The sequence below is a fragment of the Pituophis catenifer genome, unplaced genomic scaffold (assembly GCF_029215685.1).
Source record: "Pituophis catenifer annectens isolate HBS135680 unplaced genomic scaffold, rPitCat1.0.hap2 SCAF_8, whole genome shotgun sequence".
NCBI classification, from domain to species: Eukaryota; Metazoa; Chordata; class Lepidosauria; order Squamata; family Colubridae; genus Pituophis; species Pituophis catenifer.
The window spans coordinates 72,816,873-72,834,729 of NW_027256888.1; the positions used below are offsets into that span (position 1 = coordinate 72,816,873).

At 40.7% G+C, this 17,857-nt stretch overlaps 1 protein-coding gene across 4 annotated transcripts; it reads right to left on the reverse strand.

The window, feature by feature from the left end:
- Window positions 1-394: 394 nt before the first annotated feature.
- Window positions 395-17,588, reverse strand: COPS4 (COP9 signalosome subunit 4). 4 transcript variants are annotated; one of them, XM_070948169.1, is made up of 11 exons: window positions 17,324-17,398; window positions 16,909-16,995; window positions 14,749-14,828; window positions 13,436-13,587; window positions 11,944-12,047; window positions 10,484-10,637; window positions 9,513-9,663; window positions 6,621-6,803; window positions 3,243-3,358; window positions 2,303-2,387; window positions 395-826 (listed from the first exon to the last, which is right to left on the reverse strand). In XM_070948169.1, coding segments are annotated over exons 3-11 (1,080 nt in total). In that variant the 5' UTR covers window positions 14,750-14,828; window positions 16,909-16,995; window positions 17,324-17,398; the 3' UTR covers window positions 395-692. The 4 variants fall into 4 exon arrangements, with proteins under 4 accessions (XP_070804270.1, XP_070804268.1, XP_070804269.1 ...); XM_070948167.1 differs by lacking the exon at window positions 16,909-16,995 and having other exon boundaries at window positions 17,324-17,588; XM_070948168.1 differs by lacking the exon at window positions 16,909-16,995 and having other exon boundaries at window positions 6,633-6,803; window positions 17,324-17,586.
- Window positions 17,589-17,857: the final 269 nt, after the last annotated feature.

Genomic DNA, 17,857 nt, shown 5'->3' on the forward strand with positions numbered 1-17,857 from the left:
AACTGCTGGTTCCACATCCATTTGCACTATTCAGGTGACTCTGAGGGCACAGATAAACTTCCAAGTGGCCTTAATGACTTTCGGAAAGAGTGCTAATAACCAGATGACTGAAAGGAATATAAATCCTTCCATCCTCCACATTCAGTCAGAACCAAAAAAGCTTCTTGGATGAGAAGCGAAACATCTTCAAGGAAAACCAAAGTCTAGTTGCCTTTTGAAAAAGTACCATTGGGACAATCTTTATAATATTTCAGCCTACTTGGATAATATGCATCTGTTAGATAAATGCCAAGTCTTACATTTCAATGCTTAACAGCTTTTAAACAATAGTTTATTTTTTGGTAAAGACCAATAAAAATGCAGGAAATGAAGTATCCAGATAGCAAGTAACTGCTCAATTTCCATCCCATCTTTATTGGAGCAACTGTATCTAAAGAGAATGGAATTTCAATTTTTCACAACACACAAACATTCACAAAGTTACATGGCAACCAAAATTTTAATATAAAACTTAAACACGTTCATCTCTTTAAATTACAGCTTAAAATAAAGTTCAGGCTGTGCCACTATCAAGGTTCTTAAGAGCAACAAGTAGAACCAAAGCCAGAAGTTCAATTTCCTAGGTTTATTTCACATTTTTTTTTAGAAAAAAAAAACATCCAAAGAACGGGTGTGGGGGAGAAGTTGAAAGTCTATTGAGCCATTTGAGCTTCCATTGCCTGTGCTGTCCATTCCGGGGCGGTCTGACTTATCTTCTCCAAAAGATTGTTAACTTGGAAGCAAAGCGACTGGATCTGTTTGTCCCACGTTGGTAACGCTTCCCGTGCTACAACAAAAAAAGTACATAAAATAAGCAACAGCAGAATTTTCATGCTTGTAACTTTCATTCTGATAAACGCAGTTTATTATATATGACAAGCATTAGCAAATATTCTGGATAAGTTAGAACATGAAATTTACAGTACTTCCACTGTATCTAGACTGCCACCTAGAGGTTGAAGGTTGAAATCACTGGCAGGAGTTATAGCACAAATGTAAGATCAGTATTAAGGCAATTATTTATTAAGTCACCTAGAAGTTTAGAAAATAGGCTTTTCAAACTTTCATTATTTCCAAAAGAACTTTCAGTCAAATTGTTTATTTCTACTTCATGTTTTAGCCTTACATTAAAATGATGTAAAGGTAAAAGTAAAGGTTCCCCTCGCACATATGTGCTAGTTGTTTCCGACTCTAGGGGGCGATGCTCATCTCCATTTCAAAGCTGAAGAGCCAGTGCTGTCCGAAGATGTCTCCGTGGTCAAGTGGCCGGCATGACTAAACGCCAAAGGCACACGGAACACTGTTACCTTCCCACCAAAGGTGGTCCCTATTTTTCTACTTGCATTTTTTTTAATGTACTTTCAAACTTCTAGGTTGGCAGAAGCTGAGACAAGTACCGGGAGCTCACCCCGTTACGCAGCACTAGGGATTCGAACCGCTGAACTGCCGACCTTTCGATCAACAAGCTCAATGTCTAAGCCACTGAGCCAACACCTCCCAATTAAAACAATGTACAGATGCTTAATTACTTACAGGTACCCCTCACTTAATAGCCAATTGTTTAGAGACTGTTCAGTCTTATGACAGATTCCCCCAAAAGGTACTTATGACCGAGATTTGAAGTTCTGATGGCGGCCCAATCCTGTGGTCTTATGACTGCATTTTGGCGCTTGGCAACTGCTCCACATTTACAGCCATTTGCAGCATCCCATGGTCATATGAATACAATTTATGACTTCTTTTGCTGGAAACAGGCGTTTACTTTCGGTTTCCAACAAAAAAACGCCCATTGCAAACAGCAGGTTTGCCTAATAACCAAAGCATTTGCTTAACAACTACCGCCAAAAAAAAAAAAAAAAAAAAAAGTCAAAAAACTGCAACTGCATCAGTCACATAATGACCGGCATGACTTACGACTATAATTCTGGGTTCAATTACAGTCATATGTTGAGAACTACCCGTATTTTTAACACAAGAGCTTAGCAAGCTGGTAAACAATATTGCCTCCTATTGTTTGGCCAGGCAGAGAGATTGTTATGTTCCTTCTGCCCACCTGCTTGTGTTCCTCCACCAACAACACGGAAATGCATTGGATCAGGCTGTCCCCATTTTGGCCACCTGCTCCACTGAATGCAGAAAAGCTTCTAAGCACATAGGCTGATGGGGGGAGGAATCATCGGCCAAGCCTCTCCAGCTGCTCACATATTTATCAGGAGGAAACTTAGCTGGTTGCACTAAAAGAGTCACCTAGAGCCAAACTTACTTTCAAAGTGAACTATTCCATCTATTTGATCGATAAAGCCATTCATGCGTCCCTCGGTTATCATCTGGGAGGCTATCTTTTCTGCCTGAAAAACAAAACCAAGTGGCATATCAGCTTCACTTGACTGAAACAGACCAGACCTGATATAGTTTTTAGGACATGTAAGTGAAGGTATCTAATTTACTGGAAGTTTTTAAGAATCTGTTATTCTGTTTCTGTTCAGTTCTTTTTCATCCTTCCAGAGACTTGGTATTGTGGGGGGAAAAGTGGCAGGAGGCAGCTCTGTTTCTCAACGTCTGCAACGTTAAGATGTGTGGACTTCAATTCCCAGAATTCCCCAGCCAATACATTTAAGCTGCTGAAGTTCAGAAATGCTGGTCTTCACCACTTTGAGCTCCTCAATGAAAGGTGGAATAGAGCTAAAAAAATCAGTCAACAATCCAAGCAAGTCCCAAAATTAATCTCAAGACTTCTGAGTGGGTCTGTGTGAGTCTTACATTACAGTGTAATTTAAGTGTTAGAAGAATTATGCAACCGTTTGCTGACAAGTAACAGAGCCAATGAATAGGACCGTTACATTCTAACATTAAAAATGGGAACTCGAAAACTAGACTGAAATACTTTTTCCAAAATATGGAACGTATGCTTGGAAGATATAGAAAAAAAGCATCTCATACCATATCATTCCAAATTATAGTAATATAGAAACAAGAATACATCGTATGACCTTTTTGTCTTTGCATCTCATGTAGTATGTCCAAAGACCAGTTTTTCCTCAGTTTTGATAGTTCTTAAAATCAGTTCAATTTAGTCTCCAGATCTTTGCAATTTCTTATATAAACTCAACCGTAATGCTGCTTCCATCATCTGACTCTCAAAGATTCAGCATCACAATTTACAGTTTAGCAAAAGAATGAATGAATCAGTGAAATATGTATACCTTGGCTGCAGGTATTTCTAATAAAGCTCCGAGTTCTTCAAAGGTAATGTTGTTATATAGTTTGCTTGCAGATAGCAAATTATGTTCAATGACAGCTCTGTCCAAAATACTAGAACCTGAGGAGAAAAAAAATCTATTGATCAGCTACATGTTTAACTACAAAACATGTAAATATACATAATGCATATATGTGCCATTATACAGTATATGTGTATGTATGTGTTAAGAAAAAAATAGAAAGGACAAGGTATATATTACTACAGTGAAACTTCCAATTAACAGTTCATTTGAGAAGATGGGAGTCCATTAAATCCAAATGTCTGTTAAATCTGAACGTACAGAATTTGCACCAATTTGTAGAAGACACAGAGCCTGGGGGCAGAGTCAAGAAAGGAATCAGTCTGGAGTCGTTCCCATAAGCAATCCGAGTCCAGCCCTTGAATTCTATTGATTCTTATCTAGTGCCAGTTTAGTGCTGACTTTTACTTGACTAGATTATTATGTGTAGGCAAGAGCAATAAATCTTAACTGGAACTAACTCGAGACTCAATTGCTGCTGTGTGATGGGGCGAGCTTGCATCATTTGCTCCAGCTCCTGCCGGCCCAGCAGTTCAAAAGCGGGTGACTGGGTAAGATTGATGGGTACCACTTCAGTGGGCAGCTTAACAGGGACCTGAAAGGCGCCCCCAACCAGGCATCCCCTGGGCAACGGTGATATTACCGGTTAATCCTTCAACCCAAAAGTGCCTTGGTGCTTCCAACACAAGAGTGAGGGAATGACTGGAACTTAATGTGCAGTCCTGATTCTTCATGCTGGACAATTTATGCGGTTAGCATAAATGGCATTATTTTCAGTAAAACCTCAATGTAATGAACAAGTCCTTGTTTTATGATTTTAAACAATGGAAATTATTTACGCTAATCATCTGAGCTGAAATCCTCTACTACTTACAAATGCCGTTATAGGCACGATGTTCTACCTTTTCTGAGTGACCAAAAGTTCTACTGTTTAAACCATGGACACTGACTACTGGTCCAGAGCAGTATCTGTGCTTTGGCCCTTCTCACATATTACTACTGCTGCTAACTCATTTGAGAGATTTATTAGGGTTACAAATTAGATCTTTCCACAATGGGATCTCCTTGTCTAATAATATGCCTTTTATCTTCCATCACTGAAGCTACAAGTGCCAGAAGTTTGGTTCTGTTTGTGCCTTCTTTCCCATTACAAAAAAGAACCAACAGTCCATCTTGTTCTATAACAGACAGCTGCTTCTACTGCAAAATGTTTCTGCTTGCAAACAGCAGACATTCAGAGGGGAGGACTCTGTCAGCATGCTTTGACTCCACCTTACCCTGAAAGGGCACCTAATACAGAATGAAAATAACAAAATTAATTGGCATAAATGTGTGTTGCCCAAATGGAGGTACAATGTAAAAACAAAAACATATGGTAAGGTAACCCTAATCCTAACCCTTACTGTGTCAGCTTTGGAAGCCATATTACGCCGGAAGCTTCCAAGCTGCCACCTTCTCATGTGTGGGAAAGTAGGAGGGGGGATTTGAAGGTTTGTATTTGGACAAAATAGCATTCTTCCCGTCGGTCAAGGTCAGGATGAGCCTGCATCTGGAGAAGGAGTGATTGGAGTGCTGTCTTGAGATGGAACGGATGGTGAGTGGAGCATGTGATTGACTGATGAGTGAGGGGATGGTTTGGGGGGGGTTTGATTTACTGAGGGAAAATCTGGAACTCTCAGATTCGGGTTTTCCCAAGATGTGCTGATATACCTACTCTAATAAATGGAACATTGAGAAAATGCCTGCCTTACAGTTATTAGTTGGAGCAGAGGTTTTTCTGGAACACTGACATTCTGATTTGCACAGAATCTGTTCCAAAATAATTTTTATCAAGAACTAAGGTCAAAATTGGATGAAGAGCAATATTACCAATAAAACTAACATGCCACAACACAGAGAGATGAGCAACAGCTATAACAAATGGAAGATCTGAATGAAAAATATAAACAGCTTGGAATGCAAAAAAAAAAACAAAAAACAAAAAAAACGGGGGTGGGGGTGGGGGTTGGGTTAGGAAAGGAATTAGGGAGGCAGGCTAAGAACCGGTTTGAAGTAGGACAAATTGAAACCAGAGTCAGAAATCAAGCATGACCAGTTCCTCTTTGATCTACTTCAAATATAACTCTGACATTCGAAAGAAATAAATCCAATGAAAAGCACAGAACATTCTGAGCAGGCATTATAGAAGACGCCATAATCCTTCCAATGTATGCCAAATGACCATTCTTGCCCCCAGAATTTTCTATTCCACAAGACAGACCAGCTAGTCATGTAATTCCATCCTTCGCCCTGTCTATCCTAAAAGAGCTTTGGTGGTGCAGCAGACTAAAGCACTGTTAAGTAGCACCAGCTGCCAGCAATTACTGCAAGTTCCAATCTCACCAGGCTCAAGGTTGACTCAGCCTTCCATCCTTTTGAGGTAGGTAAAATGAGGACCCGGATTGTGGGGGCAATAAACTGACTTTGTATAAAAAAAGAACACCACTTAAAAGGGGGGGGGGGCGAAAGCCCTACTAAGCAGGTATATACAAAAGTATGAAGGCTATTGCTTAACGCATTGTAAGCCGCCCTGAGTCTCCGGAAAAGGGCGGCATATAAATCGAACCAATAAATAAATAAATAATTTTTTCATACACGTAAGAGTGAGAACAAAAATACAGAATTTTCCTTTCCAAATTCATCAGCTACTTTTTGGTGGCCTTCATCATCCTGCAGCTTTGTCATTTAGGATAGAATCCCAGTTTGTGTCAGACAACAGGTTCGGGATTCATCAGAATCTAATGCACGTCGCCAATGCATCTGTCAGCTGCCATCTTAACACTTGCTTCTGCTTCGCTACCATGAACTCTGGGGAAGGTGAATGGGAGGGGAGAATGCTTGGGGAAAAATGAAAGCGACTGCGGTATTCCACCAAAACCCCCAGCTGCTTCAAGGTCATTTGGCTAGGAGAAGGAAGGCACCTGCATGCCACCTGTGCTTGAAGCGATCATTCTGAAAACATCTTGCTTGAACGAGGCCATGGGGGGACTCAGCGATGGGAGGCAGTTAAGGAAGGGAAAAGTTGAATTTAGGGATTTTCACGCACGCTTCTCAGTTCTGGCTATAGATTAGTGTGATGCACTTGACTTCTAATAAAATTATACCTTTCTCAACAAACAGAGCCAAGAATTGTTTGTATTTAGAAGTTTTAAGTGGTGGCAGATCTGACAGTGTCAATATATAACATTGCCCAAGTAATCAATGAGGAATTATGTTTTGTGTGTATAGCTTATTCAATGTTTCAAATATGATGCACCGTACTAGGCAAAGTACCATCAGCTGTCGTTGCTTTCTGATGGGGCATGAGCATCGCAGCGAACTCCTGCAACTGGTTTCCCCTTATAATCCTGTCAAGGTACATTTTCTCCAATATGCCATAGGCTGCAAGCTGCTGGCATCGTTCATCCTTGAAGAGGGTGGCTAACATTCGGGAGCGCTGCTGTCCTGAAACACAGAAAGAATAACATTAACTTCTCCAACCCAGCCTTCACAAGCAATGAGAAACAGCTTAACTCATGAGTAACACAAACTCTTTTTGATTTAAGTCAGGGCAGGAACAATCTTTGTTCATGTTGGATAAACGAAAGCAAAAGTAATGAGTCACAAATGGAAGTCTTTTCCCCTTCTAAAAACAGGGCAAGAACAGTCTCTGTTCACATCGGCCGAGGCAAATTCACTTCCTATTATTTCCCAATAGAGCAGTGTTTCTCAACCTTGGAAGCTTCAAGATGGGTGGACTTCAACTCCCAGAATCCCCCAGCCAGCAGTGCTGGCTGGGGGATTCTGGGAATTGAAGTCCACCCATCTTCAAGCTACCAAGGTTGAGAAACATTGCAGTAGAGAGATTCAGTTGGCACCTCAAATACAGAGCAATTAGTCCCAACAAACCTGGTTCTGGCAAAGGAGTCCGACGTGATTGATGTACAACCCCTCCTATTTATTTCCCAGCCAGGAAGGGGCTGGCTAGCGTCTACATCTTCTTTTCCCTGAGAGCCGGCTTATTGCTTTCCTTTGCTCTCCTCTCCTTTCCTCTCTACGCATCTGGGATGGGCCCCATCTGTTCCTCCCCCTCACTGAGCTCAGGCCCCGAAGACAGCTGCCTCTCCACCAAGGGGCGATCAGAAGGCCCCAGCTCTGCATCTGCCTCTGATCCTGCTTCCTCGTCAGAGCTGTCCAAAGGCTCCGAAGCCAGCCCAAGCTCCCCCTCAACCTCCTCCTCGTCTGAATCTGCTGCTAGCTCTGCTGGCAGCCAACGGGCCACAACACAACCCAGATACAGAGTGTAAAATCTGCAACGGATTTTTTTTTAATTCACTGTTTTGGATTCCATTTGTTTGCCAATCTCAAATTTCAATCTGTCTCTCCAACATGATCTTGTGATTAAGAAAAGAGGCCATCATGTTGAGGTTGACTTCTGCGGATTAGCTGGACACAATTACAGGTACTCCTTGTTTAGCGGCTGTTTCAGACAGTAGCCGTTCACAGCTACAAAAGTGATGAAAAACAACATTGCGACCAATCTCATTTACAACCTTCACAGTGCCTCTCAATCATGTGTTCCCCATTAGTCACTTTACAGATAATCCTCAACTTATGACCACAGTTGAGCCCAAAATTTATGCTGCTAGGTGACAGATTTGTTAAGTGAGTTTTGCTCCGTTTTATGACCTTTCTTGCCACGTTTGCTAAGTGAACCACTGCAGTTGTTAAATTAGTGACACGGTTGTTAAATGAATCTGGCTTCCCCCATTGACTTTGCTTATCGGAAGGTCACAAAAGATGATCACATGACCCATGTGGACACTGCCACCATCATAAATATGAGTTTGCCAAGCATCCGAATGTAAATCACATGACCATGGGGATGCTGCAATGGTCATAAGTGTGAAAAATGGTCATAAGTCACTTTTACAATTTACAATTATAACTCTGAATGGTCAGTAAATGAACTGTTGTAAATCGAGGACTACCTGTATTTTATTTTTAAATTTATTTTTAATCCCCTTTATTATTTTTATAAATAATTCAAGAGAGCAAATATGGGGGAATAAGTGCTATTAATCATGGTTAATGGCACATTTTGCTACTTCAATCAATTTATTACAATCAAGACCCAAATATACAACAAAATACAAACATTACAAGTCCAATTACACTATGCAGTAGTCATAAAAAAATTGACAATGATCTACTAACAGACTAATAATTTACATTTTCCTAATTAATTCACAAGTTTTGTCCCTAATCTAAAGGCCACTACCAAAAATGGCTGGCTGTAGCAAGAGTCATCTTGGAATCTCTGTCAGGCAACATTCTTTTAACACATTCCAAATAAGATCAGCTTGGTAGTTTTGAAAGTACAGTTAGAACAATTAATCAGCGGAATGGCTTGCCTTCAGACGCTGTGGGTGCTCTATCACTGGAGGTTTTCAAGAGGAGATTGGACACTTGTCTGGAATGGTATAGGGCAGTGATGGCTAACCTTTTTGCCATCGTGTACCAGGAGGGGGGGCAGGGGGCTTGCGCGCACGCGTGTGCCCACATCCAATAAATCTATGCGCCCTGAGGTCCTCTGGATGCTGAAAACGGCCCGTTTAACAACTTCTGGTGGGACCGGAAGGCCCGTTTTTTGCTATCCCCAGCCTCCAGGGCCTCTCTAGGAGTTTGGGGAAGGCAAAATTCCATTCCATTGGGAATGGAAGTTGTCAAACGGCCCATTTTCGACCTCCGGAGGACCTCCGGGGGTGGGGGGGAGGCCGTTTTCGCCCTCCCCAGATTCCTAGAAAGGCCCTGGAACCAGGTGAGAAAGAACGCCCCACCCAGGCCCTCCGGAGGCAGGAAATAGCCTGTTTCCCTACTTCTGGCGGGCCCAGAAGACCTGAAAATCAGCTGGCTGGCGCGCACATGCACGCCGGAGCTGAGCTCACGTGCCCACTGATATAGCTACGTGTGCCACCTGTGGCATGCGTGCCATAGGTTCGCCCTCATAGGTATAGGATCTCTTGTGTAGGGGGGGTTGGACTAGAAGACCTACAAGGTCCCTTCCAATTCTGTTATTCTGTGAACTTGAAGTCTCCTCAAAATAGCAATATGTACTGTCTATATTTCAAAGATTCAAATAAAACTGAGTTAAACCTTCATCTATCATTTTACCTGCTGAGGCTAAGATCGTACAATGCAAGGCATGCTTCAGGGCTTCGAGCCGCTCACTTTCGTGGACTATGCTTTTATAAGATAGCTCGTTATATCTTTGGGCAGCTTCAATGAATTTCCTTCTGTAGTCAAGAACACGAGCATAGCATACCTGGAAGAAGGAAAAACGTATAACTAAAAATCGTTTCGGCTGCCAAAATTTCTAATGTTGCAAAATAGCATTTCAACGGCAATCAAATCTGTTGGTGCTATTTTTTTTAAACAAAAGTTAAATTGAACAACTGCAATTAATCGAACTTCATTTGTCCTGTTCAGTTTGGCTATTATAAAATATCCCTCTCTGATGATGCTGCAGCTGTCATTTAAGTCATCAGTTCAGAGCAGCATAAAAGAAAGAGAGACTGGAAAGAAAAATTTGTCAGGAGGACCTTTTGAGAAACTTTGTCTCTACATATCAGCTCTATCACCAATTATTATTATTACCGCTGAGGAAAGGAATATGGATCACTGGACAATTTTAAACCCAGAGGATATTTCTCAATATCCTGTTGACACAGCACATGCTCTTATACCTACCAGTTAAAAGTATTTTGTTTAATTCAACAGACCATCCTGAGAGCAAATTACACAACAATAACTCATAACTTTGCATGCAGGAGCCATAAACATTAATAGTTTTCTTGTAATCTAGCATTTCAGTGGTGCGGTGGTTAGAGTGCAGTACTGCAGGATATTTCTGCTGACTGCTGGCTGACTGCAATTTGGCAGTTCAAATCTCACCAGGCTCAAGGTTGACTCAGCCTTCCATCCTTCTGAGGTGGGTAAAATGAGGACCCAGATTGTTGGGGGCAATAAGCTGACTCTGTAAACCGCTTAGAGAGGGCTGTAAAAGCACTGTGAAGCGGTATCTAAGTCTAAGTGCTATTGCTATTACGTTAGGTACAAGACAAAACCCATGATGAATATTTTACCTTATAATGAATTTGTAACTGCTCATTGGTTGATTCATTTTGAAGAAGGGATGCTCTGTTTATATAAGCCTCAGCCTGAACGGGATCATCATCCTCCAGATAAAGTCGAGCAATTTTCAGATAAGTTTCCAATTTGTAATCCACATTGTACTGCCTTGAATACGGAGGGAAAAGATGCAGTTTCAGTCCCATATTTGAGCAGGATCACACTTTTTTTTGCAAGTAGACTTGAACAATCTGTAAGTTTTCACAGTAAAGCATGCAGAATTGTACAAATAAAAAATTGAGGGTGGTTGGGTTCAACAATAGATGGCAATTTCATACTCGTATCATGACTGAATAGGGGGAAACCTCTTCCAAGAAAAATGAATAGCTTGAGGAAAAAAACAAACTGTTCTCTTCTCCTGAAACACAGACTGAAGCCCAGACTTTTGCCTAATTATGCTCTGGTTTGCTAATTCCATTCCAGATCAATGCAAGATGCCTAGCAGAGCCATTCAGAGTCCATGGTTTTTTTTCCAGCCTCTGAGAAATATCTATTCAGATTTTTTAAAAAACAGACTGGGTTTCATATTCTAATGACAACTTTGCAAGAATTGATTTCTGATACAGTCTCTATTCAAATTGTTTTCCATCCATCCAGCCTATCTAAATCTGATTAATTCCCATTTTACAATCCTGTCATCCCTTAATTCGGAGTAGAGTCAGGGCGACTGGAAGGAGCTGAGCATTTACTGGCTGTATCTAAATCACATTCAACCAACTAAATGGCCACAAAGCTTAAACAAAAAACAAGTGTACCAATAACAAAACAAAGCACAAAGCCTTCAGAATGTTGTTTTTAAGAAGAAGCAAGATGCAAACTAGAAGTTTCAAGAGACAAATACATAGCTTCCTTAGAGTAGCTGAAGAAAACAGGCTATTAAAATGTAGCTGGCACAGAATTACATCCTTTTATCAGGAATACAACACTATCCTATTGCTAAATAGCTCAGTTTTAAGGACTACCCGAAGTAAAAATATCCTCAAGTTAGCTCCTAGCTAACTTTTTCAGGGAGGCATACGGATGTAGTTTGTTTTTTGGGGGACATTTTTGAGTTCTTTATCAATTTATTGTGTAAATATTTCCTTTATGATCTTCCAGATTAAGTACTGCAGTAATTAGATCAAACTCACTTCACCCACCAAAAATCAGTCATGTGCAGCCATTGGCTGAGATAAGCATTTTGACATAAAAATCTGACATTTAAAAGACACAAGGATCCCAACAAAGATAACACTTTTAGAAGCTTGCTGAATTTCTGCTTCAAAGACAACTGTTGGAAACAATTAAGTTTCTATACCATATTGTGAGAGCAGAATAACTATGCAATCACTTTAGAATGAAAAGTACTGAAGAAAGGACAAAGCACATATCAATTTTTTGGTATTGAAGAAAAAAGGATAACTCTTCTATTTACTTTTGTCCTGTTTCAAGAGGAATCCCCACCAGCACTTGTGCTGCGTTCCGCCAATCTTCTTCTTTCTCATAAATGGATGCGAGGTGTTGTCTTATAGAAGCAACCTGAAGGGAGAAAGAAGGGAGGGTGAAGGCATAGGATAAACTATAACCCATTTATCTTATCTGAAAGGTGCCTATTTTCCAGTGGCCTTTGTGCTTCCGTTTCCTTTTCCCCCCATCCACAGACTTTGACAGGATCCTCATTGATATAACAAATATTTGCAGAACAGGCATTTTCTCTCAAAATGAACCTGTTGACTAGGATTCAATGTATTTCAGGATGGGTGGATGGCCTTGGTAACCATAAAATATCTAAGTGATCAGATAAATGACAAGTCTTATTTACACAGAAGTGATCAACACTGATTTACAAAATGAAATCCATCAACAAGGTAAATCCCAAGAGAGTTTTGCTATGGTTCTTTTTTGGGGGGGAATGAATGAAAAGTTATTGCAATCAAAGACATAAAAAGCATAATGACATAGAAGGAAAACAACATACTGTATTTTTCGGACTATAAGACGCACCTAAATTTAGAAGAGGAAAACAACAAAAAAAGGTTTTTGGCCTCCCTTTTCTCAGCCCTTTCTTCGGCCCGTTTTGGGGCTTTTTTGGCCCATTTTTGCAGCTTTTTTGGGCCCGTTTTCGAGGCTTTTGGGGCTGTTTTCAAGGCTTTTTGGCTTTTTTTCAGCCCATTTTTTTTTTTAAAAAAAATGGGCCAAAAAAAAGCCCCGAAAACAGGCCGAAAAAGCCTTGAAAATGGCCCAAAAAAGGCCTGAAAAAGGCACAAAAACAGAGTGTACAGAGGCCAAAAAATGGCTGGTGGATGGGTGGGGCTTCGGCAATATTCGGTCTATAAGACGTACAGACATTTTTGCCCCCTTTTGGGAGACGTCTTAAGAGTCTGAAAAATACGGTACATTTTGTCATTATGTGGGAAGCAAGTCATTCAATATGTATTTTCTTCCTACAATTCTTTTTAAAAATACTTTTAGAGGTCTCCTCTTGCATCAAACCAAAGTATGAACAATTTAAAAGAAAAAAAATTGAAATACAAAACTGCTTAGCAGCATGAGCATGTCAAGAGAACCATGTATCTCTAGTTATAGTCTGGTTTCAGAGCTGAAGCAAACAAAAATAAGTGGTTAATCAATGACCAGTGAAATACTTCCAATGCAAACATATATGCTAAATAATAGTTGAATATAATAGAAACCCAAATGCTACAGTTGGGGAGGGAGGGCAAAGGGAATTTTAATTCCTCTCCTACCTACAGTTCTCTCTCCTCAGAGCACACCCCTCCTTGTGACAACTGCTTCAAAATCTGCTGATGATCCAACAATTATCTGAAGCACATTTTAAAGGCGTGCCATAAGTTACCAACTGCTCCCTCCTGTTGGAAAAGTATGGATCTGGGGTGGGGGTGTTATCCATGATATCTTGTTCTTACCTGTTCCTCAAATGAAATTACACGAGGTTGGATTTTTTCCAAGGTGAAGTGGTAGATTTCTTTGGCTGTACTATCGGGAAGATTTGGAAGATGTGTGCAAAAGTCAGTCAGCAACTGGCGTGAAATGACTAAACTGACATTTTCGTTTACCACTGATACAAAAGACACAAAGAGAAATAATTTCATGTTTGTGTTGTCATTTTATACAGTACTCTGATTATAATTCATTTTCTTAGCAAGTCTGAACAACGAATAAGCCAACAGTTTCCAGGGCAAAGTTTCCAGCCTCTAAACCATCTAATGATTATATGGGACATAACATTTCTGCACCAGCATACCAGAGATCTATTCTGTAATTTAGCTTTGCTACCACAATGTCAAATTGCATAATCCACCAGCAGGCAGATAAGAACCTGCTGAATCTGCCACAACACAAGCAATTCAGAACAATAATGAAGTTCAGGTGTTCAAATATTTACATTAGTCAGGTTACTGTGCAGACTGCTTCCCTTACACTATGGGAAATATTCAGAAATTTTATTGCAGTGTTTCTTATAGTATTTTAAAATGTATTTTTAACAATTCAGTCCAAAGTACTTTTCTTGAACAAGAACTTTCAATCTCATGTCTGCAGTACACAAAAATAACTACATTTCATAGTTACAAAATGTGGCCCAATTACATAGAAACTCTTATTGTAAAAACAAAGGATCCTTTTTTATCCACCAGAAAGTATTACATGCACAAGAACAAGAAAGCCAAATTACTTGTAAAGAATTCAGATTGCTAAAATGGGTCTCTCTATAAACCAACAACGAAGACAAAAGTGCCATAGCAACTCAGAAAGTCAGTTTTTCACTCATCATAGGATTGTGATCCCAAGCATTAATTCCCAATGGGCTTTACTACAAATAAATCTACTCAACAAAGAACTTCAGTGTTTAAGAGCAACTATGAAAACTCCAGAGTTTAGTTAGCAATATAAAGCTAGAGATTTTAGTTAAGTTTTCCACTTTGTTTACAGCAAAGCTGTTCCCATTAAATGGTCAGTTCTTCTATAATGCCTATTTTGTAATATTCCAAAGGCCAATGCAAACTAATAGGACAATGAAAAATGTTAGTCAAGAAATAAATCCCTTCAATTTTGTTAAAATGTCCAAGTGTGTGTAATTCAATTAATTATTAAAGAAGTCAAAACTCTGTAAACATCTGGTTAAATATATAATTTGGTACCACTCAAAATCCTTTTCCTGATTGCAGTTCAGTATGTACAACATTATCATGCAACACCAACTGCAGTTTAATAAACTCACTTGCTTCTACAAAAGCTTTTAATGCTTCCAGTTGTTCCACTCCTGACAGCTGAATTGCTTTCTCCAGTATCTGTCGATATCTGCCAAAGTTGTAAAAATAGATGGCAATTAACTCTACATCCTAAATAGGAACTTTGTATTTCATTTCTCCCCATTTTTAGATAATACTATACAAGTAAGTTTGAATGCTTTTTCTTAACCGATAAAAGTTATCCTGTTCTCCTTTACTTCAGTTCCTTACTTCTTTGAACGTTGTTCATGATGGGCAGCAGATCTAATGTTGGGATGACTGTTATGTTTTCAGAATAGAGAGATATTCAGGAATACTTTTTTGTTTTTGAGTATATAAAGTTGGATATAATCTTATACTTGCTGTACTTCTGCAGTTTCCATCAAAGAAGAGATGCCCTCAACTGCTAACACATTCATGTCTTTTTTTAGCTGAAATATAGAAATGATTTGCTACTGCTATCTTCCTACAATATTAGATTTTCCTAATGGGATTTCATGCTAGTCTTGTTGTTCGGTCACTACACTGTGTCCAAGTCTTTGTGACTCCATGGATCACAGCACACCAGACCCACCCCACCATCATCTCCCAGGGTTTGCCTAATTCATATTAATTGCATTGATGACCCTTTTTAACCATCTCATCCTCTGCCATCTCCTTCTTCTTTTGCCTTCAGTCTTTCCCAACATCAGGATCTTCTCCAATGAGTCCTGTCTTCTCATTTGCTGGCCAAAGTATTTGAGCGTCAGCCTAAGGATCTGTCCTTAGAAAGAACAGTATGGAATCCCATTTTCAAATAAAGCCAAGTCTTATCTGAGCCAAGCTCAACTAAGGTGTCAGTCTTATCTGAGCCAAGCTCAACGTCCATGATGTTTTCTTGGCCACAATAATGAAATAATTGCCATTGCTTTATTCCAGGATTTTTTTAAAAAAATACATTTTCCAGTCTACCCTACACACAGGATATTTTATGGCAGTCTCCTATCTAAGCCTGGACTGAGGCTATCTAAGCCTGGACTGAGAGGGTTTTTAGAGTTTGGGGGTTTTAATATAACTTATATACGCACATTATGTATTTTATAATTTTAACTGATTGTTTTATTGTTGTGAGCCGCACTGAGTCTTCGGAGATAGGGCGGCATATAAATTTTATTAATAAATGAATAAATAAATAAATAAGTTCCCATTCTGCTTAGGTTTTGGAGAATTAACTAGAATACACCTTTCACTCAGATCTCCCATTGTGCAGCTTGAACTGCAGCTTGGTTCCACCACTTGTCAGATGGACATATTTCATGTTTTTAAAAAAGCACTACAAATATTTCTATTTCACAGTCCCCCTATGAAATCACTTTAAAGCAGATTTTCACCTGTTTACTTTGAATGTACAGAGATTAAGAGAGAGCCAGTTTGGTATAGTTAATGTGCTGGCATAAAAAAATCAGAAGCTTGTGAATTGTAGGCCTGCCTGACTTCGGCATGAAAGCAGCTGGAGCTTTGGGTCAATCCCTCTCACTCAGCCTAACCCACCTCACAAGGTTGTTGTGAGGAAAATAGGAGCCAGCAGTACAATATTAGGTATGTTGGCAGCCTTGAATTGACACTCATTTTCCTTCTCTCTCTCTCTTTCTCTCTTATTCTCTCTCTCTCTCTCATTTTCTTTCTCTCTCATTCACTTCTCTTGCTCATTCTCTCTCTCTCACTCACACACAGAGGCACCCAGCAATTGTACAATTAAATTATTAATATTAGTATTATAGAATCATAGCGTTGGAAGGGAACTTTGAGGTCTTCTAGTCCACCCCTCAACTAGAAACTGGACACCCCAGTTTCCAGGATGTATAGAGGTCTCTCTCTCTCTCTCTCTCTCTCTCTCTCCCTCCCTCCCTCCCTCCCTCTCAACCTAATCTTATCACAGGTCCTGGATCTTTTTATTAATTGGGTCCTGTTTTATACTGATACTCTAGTTGACTGCAGCACGTTATTGCATTAATGGTTGCTTTATTCCGTGTTTGTACTGCCCTAAGTTATAAGCATATAATAAGAGTTGGTCTAGTCAGGTAGTTAAGGTGCGGAGCTAGAAACGGTGGATTTCTGACCCCCCCTCCCCCCTTAGCATGGAAAGATGACGTTTTTTGAACCCAGCCTACCTCACTGGGTTGTTGTTAGGATAGCATTATGTACCCTTCCTTGAGTTTCAAAAACTAAGCGCGTGATATAAATCCAATCATGAATACCTAAAAATAAAATAAAATGCATCTTTGCTGCCACTCGCTACCATTCCGTTAAATTTATTTCTCCGCTGGGTATATATATTACCCTATATAATCCAAAAAAGGGCTGAGAAAGCCTGAACACCTGGGTCTCCAGCTCCGAACCCCCAAAATAGTCACTCCCTCTCTCCTCTAGGCCCATCCGTGGGTTTCCCTCAGCTCATAACCCCAACTCCGGCCTTCCCAGACCCTAAGAATGGAGACCCGCTCCGGCTTCTTTATCTCTTCCTCTACTCCTGCCCGATCCTCAGGAGGGGGGGAAAAAAGCTGCCGTTAAGGCCGCTTCACTTACTTCCCCGCCAGGTCCTTGTGAGAGCCGCTGGAGCTCATGAGCTGGGTCAGCTCCTGCCTCACGGAAGCCGCCATCTTGCTCGCCCGTCCCTCACGGGTGGGAAGACGGCACGGGGTTGGGACGCCGCTGCGTAACCACCGAGCGGACCCGCCTAGAGCGGATGGGCGCTGGTGTCTCTGTGTGTGTGTGTGTGTGTGTGTGTGTCTCTCTCTCTCTCTCTCGCTGTCTCCCTCTGTTGTTTTTGTTTTGTTTTGTTTTTCTTCTCCCTGCCCGGAAGCGGCTCGCGACAGGTGGGCGGGCAAAACGCCGGAAGTCGGCCCGAACTTTGAGGAGGGAAGGCGGGAGAATGGAGCGGAGAGGGGGCGAATGAGTGAAGCTCCGTAGGGGTGTGTGTGTGTGTATGTGTGTGGCGCGACGTCGGTTGTCAGGGCGCCGTAAAGCCGGCTTATTATGGGATGCGGCGGCGTCGGAATGGCGCGAGGCGCGTGATTTTGAACCGACACGGAGCCCTTGACGCCGGGCTCGGCTGGCTGT

Bases quoted from the DNA above. Each gene is read 5' to 3' on its own strand.
- COPS4 (XM_070948167.1), bottom strand. From the start codon at position 17,397: ATGGCGGCTTCCGTGAGGCAGGAGCTGACCCAGCTCATGAGCTCCAGC. The intron at 12,048-13,435 runs GTAAGAACAAGA...TTCTCCCTTCAG, and splicing joins TAATTTCATTTGAGGAACAG to GTTGCTTCTATAAGACAACA. The intron at 6,804-9,512 runs GTAAAATGATAG...TCTGTGTTTCAG, and splicing joins TACGATCTTAGCCTCAGCAG to GACAGCAGCGCTCCCGAATG.